The sequence below is a fragment of the Petaurus breviceps genome, unplaced genomic scaffold, assembly GCF_028583685.1.
Source record: "Petaurus breviceps papuanus isolate PSGF00001 unplaced genomic scaffold, PetGlider_PUasm1.0 379, whole genome shotgun sequence".
NCBI classification, from domain to species: Eukaryota; Metazoa; Chordata; class Mammalia; order Diprotodontia; family Petauridae; genus Petaurus; species Petaurus breviceps.
This window is the reverse complement of record NW_027186303.1, coordinates 43,443-50,117: the sequence shown is the minus strand read 5'-3', so window position 1 is coordinate 50,117 and position 6,675 is coordinate 43,443. Positions and strand designations below refer to the sequence as shown.

Below are 6,675 nucleotides of genomic sequence, written 5' to 3'. Positions count from 1 at the left end.
GAGAGAGAGAGAGACAGAGACAGAGAGAGAGAGAGAGACAGAGAGAGAGAGAGACAGAGAGAGACAGAGAGAGACAGAGAGAGAATGGAGGTGGGGAGGGGTGGGGCATGTTTCACCCAACTCTCCATTTCAGATATATTGGTTCACTGTGGAGTTTGGCCTCTGCAAACAAGGTGATTCCATAAAGGCATATGGTGCTGGGCTCCTGTCTTCATTTGGGGAACTACAGGTGGGTAATTTGAGCCTCACAAGAGCCGATGACCGTTTTCCCAGACTTGAGCATTAGGGAGGGGAGTTATTGTTGTAATTGGCCTGGTTGCAGCTCTCTTCATGGCCCCCATCTACCAGAGGAAGCCTGAGGGTGGGGCAGGAGAGCAATGGAGAGGGGAAGTTTAAATTCTCTTACAATTGTGACTTTGGGAAGTTGGGGGATGTTATAGGCTACTCACATTCCCACCCTACTGGCTGATCTGTTTCCAGCATTCACAGTTCCATCTTCCACTTCTGTGCTTTTGTGTCGGCTGTTTCCCATACCTGGAATATGTTTCTTCCTTGGCATACTTTGATGATTCAGGAAGAGAAAGTGAGGCAGAGGGACTTTTCACAACTGTGCCACATTTAAATCCATTTCATGCCAAGTCGACACCACTTGTGATGTCACTGGTCCTCTTTGAAAAAGAAAGAAGAGTAATAGCTTCTTAGCAGGCTTCACTAAGGGCTTAAGAAGACTTAGTTCAAGTGCCAACTTCTGTGGAGAGCCCTTCCTGATTCCCCCTATTGTAGAATGCTCTTCCTCCCGTGCCAGTTGGGTGGCACAGTGGGTAGCATGCCAGGTCTGGAATCACTTGAGTTATAGCCATCTCTCAACCCTTGACTCTCCCTGCATGGTCAGTCAGCCTTTCCTCTGAGAATACCAGTCATCTACTCTGTACATAGCCTATTTGTATCTTACGTGTGTTTACATGTTGTCTTCGAATGCAAGATCCTTGAGGACAAAGAGTGTTTTTGCCTTTCTGTGTATTTCTAGTGCTTCATACACTGCCTGGCACATAATAGGCACTTACTAAAGGTTTGTTGAATGACTGTTAATTGAAAAACCTCCATTTCTGACTTCTAGTATTGCTTATCTGATAAACCTAAGCGTCTGCCCCTGGAGCTCGAAGCAACATCAGTTCAGGAGTATTCTGTGACCCAATTCCAGCCCGTGTATTTTGTGGCTGAGAGCTTCAATGATGCCAAAGAAAAAGTAAGGTGAGTCTGCTTTCTAACAGCCTCAGCAGAAGGCTGAGGCCCTTTGCCTTTTTTGCACCATGGCCCCCATTATGGGCTGTCCAGTGAAGCCGATGGATTCCTCCTCAGAATATTGTTTGTTCCCTGATTTCATAATGGAAAGAAATACTAAATTTTAGTTAGAGGGTAATAAAAATTAAGATGTATTTTATCCTTTCTTTTGGGAGGGCAATTGGGGTTAAGCAACTTGCCCAAGGTCACATGGCTAGTTTTGTGTTAAGCGTCTGAGGCTGGATTTGAACTCAGGTCCTCCTGACTGCAGGGCCTATGCTCTCTTCACTGTGCTACCTAGCTGCCCCTAAGATGTACTTTTTTTACATCCAAGTTCAGAGACTATCTGAAATCTGTTTATATACCCCTCTGAAGGATTTCTGGATCCTCTAGGTTTAGAATCCCCAGCAATAAAATGATCTTCCTTTCAAGGTGTGGGTCACTGAGGGCAGCTCTTGAGGTGGTATGATGGTACATAATAAACACTGGAAAGAAATTCTCTCTGCTAAAAGAAATTCTCTTAGTCAAATTTTGGCCTTCATCCATTTCTGTTTTTGCCTTCAGGACCTTTGCCTCAACAATTCCTCGACCCTTCTCAGTGCGTTATGACCCATACACCCAAAGGATTGAGGTTCTGGATAACACTAAACAGCTCAAAATTTTGGCTGACTCCATCAGTTGTAAGTAATGGCAGCCTTGGGATTCTTTCTTTAGATGCCAGCTGAAAGGACAGGAGGGAGGTCTGCCATTTGTGAAAAATTAGGAAAGACAGCTAAGTTTGACCAAAGACTTTAACTGAGAGGTAGATAGGTGGTCCAGTAGACAGAGTGTTGGGCATGGATTCACATCCTGGGTTTAAACACAACTTCAGAGTGTTACTAGCTGTGTGATTCTGAGCAAGTCAGTTTCTTCTCTGTGACATGCCACAGGAATGGACTGCAAGTTGGGTCCATAGTTTAATAGGAGGAAGAAGAAAGGCTGGATTACTTTGGGGGAATTGCAGAGATCCTTTGTTGACTCCAAGTTTCCCATAAAAGCTGCGGTTCATCTTTTCAATAATAGCATTTATTAGCTTAGCTATGTGACAGTGAGACCTGGAACACCACCACTTCTAAAGAGATAAAGATAAATATCCCATAGAAGCCAACGAAGAGGTTCATGGTGGGTTGATCATGCTACAAAGTTAAATCAACAAGCACTTGGTAATTTTTAGCTCAAGTAGAACTCCAAAGCAGAACAAGGGTGAATAATGTCATTAAAGAATTCCCTGACAGGAGAAGGGAATGGGCTATGGTGAGAGTGAAGGACATCCAGAGTTCTCCACTGTCCCCTCAGAATGGTAGGAGAAATCAAAGAAGGCCTCAGCCATGTTGGGGGAATCCCTTGTTGAAAAAAGATATGGACAAGCCAGCTTGGACAGGCATGGAAGGGATATGATCATTTTTTGCAAGGCCTACTGCTTTGATGAAATGGAATCATATTTCAGACTTGGATTTTGATTCTTCATGGTAGTGATGGCAAAGTTCCTTCACACTCTAAATACCTATGATTCTATGTCTCATTGGCCCCTTGAGGAAGAAGGTGGCAGGAAATCTGAAGTCCGGCGTGCCTCAGTTTACCAAGTAGTAACTAGACTGAGCTTTCTTTTTAGGAGGTCAGACAGAATGTTTGTCAATTCTTCTGGTTTTGGAGTTGTGAGTTGGACTGAGAGATCCTATAATTGACATTTTTGTAACTTGCTCATGCTATTTTCCCTTTATAGGTGAGTTTGGAATCCTCTGCAGTGCCCTTCAGAAAATGAAATGAAGATGTGTGCCAGATTCTGGAATATCCACTTGTTGACTATGTGCACACAAATCCAGAGTTTTCTTTAATTATCATATCTAAAGCATCAGAATTGTCGATTTTACAAGTAGTTAAAAGCTAGACATGCTTCATTTAATTTTAAAGACTATATATTTGGCACCCACAATTCTGTCCTATTGACCTTTCTCAATCATCTCTGGGGAAAATCATTCTACTTTTTCCCTGTTTAGCTTTGACTTAGTGATCTCCCATATTCCTAGTGAGACTAGTATACATTTAGGATACCAATTATTCAAAGTTGCAAGAACTGACAGATTTTGTTGAGACTCAGGTTGAAATTCCACCTACCAAACTCAATAGTCATATACATCAGGAGGTCACTTCTCCCTGATCTTTTGATCTCAGTTTCCTGATCTATCACATGGGGGTATGTTGAATTTCACCTAATTCAGCATGATTTCATTAAGCATTTACCATTTTACAGGTGTTGGAGATTAAAGGACAAAGACAAAACAGTCCTTTCCTTTAAAGAGCTTGCATTCTAATTGGGGCAGGGGAGAGGCATGATATGGGAGAGGGACTGCACCTGTAATTTTCTTGGTATGGGAACTCCTAGGTGAGAAGATTTCCTCTATCAAGGCAGGTTAGGACCCCCTCTGAAATGTATAGACCTAGATATTTGCCCAAGGCACCAAGAAGATAAGGAATTTGACACAGATATGCAAATACAAACTATATGCCCAATTTCTAGGAGAGGTTAGAGCTCTAAAAAATGGGATTAAGAGAATCAGTATTTATCTCCTAAGATTCCAGATTTAGGCATGTCAGAGACCCTAGAGGCCATCTCTTCTAACCTGTTCATTTGTGCTGATGAAGAAACCAAGTCCATGAAAATAAAATTCCTTGTCTAAGATCACCCAGGGATCTGGATCTAAGGCTTTCGATTATAGTCTTTGGTCTTACCCATAGGCCAGACCACCTCTCCAGTGTCAATTTCATAGTGTTGGTATATGGATCAATTGAGATAAGATATCTGAAGTCCCTTGCAAGCTTTAAAATGCTACATAAAGACCAATTCCTAGCATTATTCTGTCACCCTGATAATGTACTCCTGAAACATTTGTCTTGCTCAGATGTAAGATACCATGCACACACATATGTACATATATGTACACACATATGGATATATACATGCAAGTGTGAAATATGTGCTGTTTCGCGTGTTGTATATACGCATGTATATAAGTGTGTATGCATGTATACATGTATGTATGTGTATATATCCATGAATCAAACTTCCAGTCTGTTTTGAATCCTAACTGGCACAATTTCCTACTCAAACCATGTTTCCAAACTATGCCTCTTTTAATCCAGAAGACAATGAAGACACATTAAAAGTGTGTTGTTACATGGAGTCCCCTGTAATAGATGCACTCCTATTTTATTGTCCTATCACCTAGACTCCCATGGAAGATAGAAGAGACTTTTCCCTTATCTAGTATGATTTTACCACAAGGACTTAAAACATCTTTTGAGGGCAGTTCTGGTGTCAGGTCACTGTGTGCTTTTGTTTTGAACCATTCACAAATTGCAACCAGTGTGAGATAAAGAAAGCAGCTGGGCTTTGCTTTTTCCTCTCTGCTTCCCATGGTGGTGGCAGCCAAGGCAGAAATCAGCTTCACTTTTGTTGGATATCCTAATGGTTCCATAGTGGAAATTATATCTTGATTCAAAAATGTACACAAATCTTTAAGGAGCTGCCTCCACCACACTGAGATAGTTGAATGATATTCTTCCAAGTGACCCAGAGCCCTGTGGCCTAAAAATACCTTTATAAAATAACATGGTATCCTACATTGTATGTAATGTGTGACTACCATGCTCCTATCCACTTTTCCATTACCCCCCCCCCCCACAACAGTGTTTTTGTAATCTTGTGAGTCTGGAATTTGTTCTAGAGGTAAAATTAAAGTTTATCCCCTGAATGTATCACCTGAATTTATCTTCTAACTCTCAGAACTAGAAAGGATCCTAGAGGTAATTTCTTCCATTTCCTTGTCAAATACATGAATCCTTTTAATAACATTTTTTTTCACACTAGCCTACCTGAAAGGTGATTATATAATCAAGACCACATAATTTAATCAATAGCATAATCAATACCTTTTCTGTGTGGCTGGAAAAGGCTGGACTTCGAGTCAGGTGAATTTGGGTCTGAATACAATATCTGATGCTATTGCTAGATAAATCACCTAACGTCTCCAAAACTCCTGTCTACAGAGAGAGAATAATATTTGTAATACCCATGGGAGATAGCTATTCTGTGGTTCTAATGACTTTGTTTATATAAATATCTCCCATTATTATTATGGATTTTAAGGTTCAGTTAGTTGCACTTTATGACTGAATCTTTATTTTTTGTTATAGACCATTTCATTAGGAAGTGAATTTTTGCCTTCCATTTAAAAGATTTTTAGGTAATTAAAATTAATTTTCAGTCTTCTAGACATAGACAATTTTTATAGAAAAAACAGAGTGAATGGAATGTCATCTCTGAATTTTCGATTTGTAATTTACATCACTTGAGGGAACATCTACATTGATAGGGCGGATCATTCTATCTGGCAGATAAATTATAAAGATCTAGTGAGGCTAATGGATGTGTAGTGACTGGTCCAAGGTCACAGTAGAGTCAACACCAGTGCAGAATTTGCACCCAGGTCCCTTGACTTCAGGATCGTTCCATTGGAGCATACAGCCTCATCCAAATTTTATGGATGTCTTTTAAATGCTATCCAGTTCTTTCCCACTCTATGAAGTCCAATTCTACAGCAAGGTCTAAAGTGAATTGTATTTCAACAAGAGTAGCAATCATTTTCTGGATGCTTGATGATACTCTTTATAAGTGAAGAAATGTATGAAATGATAAAAATTTAGGTCTGTGTGATAACAGTATTTGTTACTGATCAGGGAATTTAACCTGTAATTTTTTAAATGTCTATAGTTCATCCTGGTTGAAAAGAACAGATTCTAGGGGTGGCTAGGTGGTGCAGTTAATAGAGCACCGGCCCTAGAGTCAGGAGGACCTGGGTTTGGATCCGGCCTCAGACATAACACAAAAACTAGCCATGTGACCCTGGGCAAGTCACTTAATCCCAATTGCCTTCCAAAAAGCAAAACAAAAAAAAAAAAAAAAAAAAAAAAAAAAAAGAAAAGAAAACAAAAGAAAAGAACAGATTCATATCAAAGTACAGAGATTACTCTACCAGTTATATTTTGCAAATAAACTATTTCCAAGAGAAAAAGTAACAAGAATTGCTATCTTTTCTTTGCATTCTTTAAAGCCACTGAGAATGTCTTTTTTAAAGTCATTTTTAAATTTAAATTTTTTTAAAGCCATAGTCATTTTTCACTATTACCTCCACCCACCCACAAAACACACACTCAACACTCCTTTAATGAAGAAAAAGGGTGTTAATAAAAATAGATCAAGACAGTGACTGCATGCAACACCTGAAAAATCCTTTTCCTTTACCACTACCTCCTGCTTAGTGTGTCCTGATACATTCTTCAATACCTGTTGTGCAT

General features: G+C 39.9%; 1 protein-coding gene across 1 annotated transcript in view; it reads left to right on the top strand.

The window, feature by feature from the left end:
• The window catches only part of PAH (phenylalanine hydroxylase), a 73,423-nt gene extending 67,103 nt beyond the window's left edge, over positions 1 to 6,320 (top strand). Inside the window, exons 10-13 of the mRNA XM_069099362.1 lie at positions 134 to 229; positions 1,118 to 1,251; positions 1,846 to 1,961; positions 3,044 to 6,320. Coding sequence (XP_068955463.1) covers positions 134 to 229; positions 1,118 to 1,251; positions 1,846 to 1,961; positions 3,044 to 3,087 — 390 coding nt within the window. The 3' untranslated portion in view covers positions 3,088 to 6,320. The remainder of the gene's footprint in view (positions 1 to 133; positions 230 to 1,117; positions 1,252 to 1,845; positions 1,962 to 3,043) is intronic.
• Positions 6,321 to 6,675: the final 355 nt, after the last annotated feature.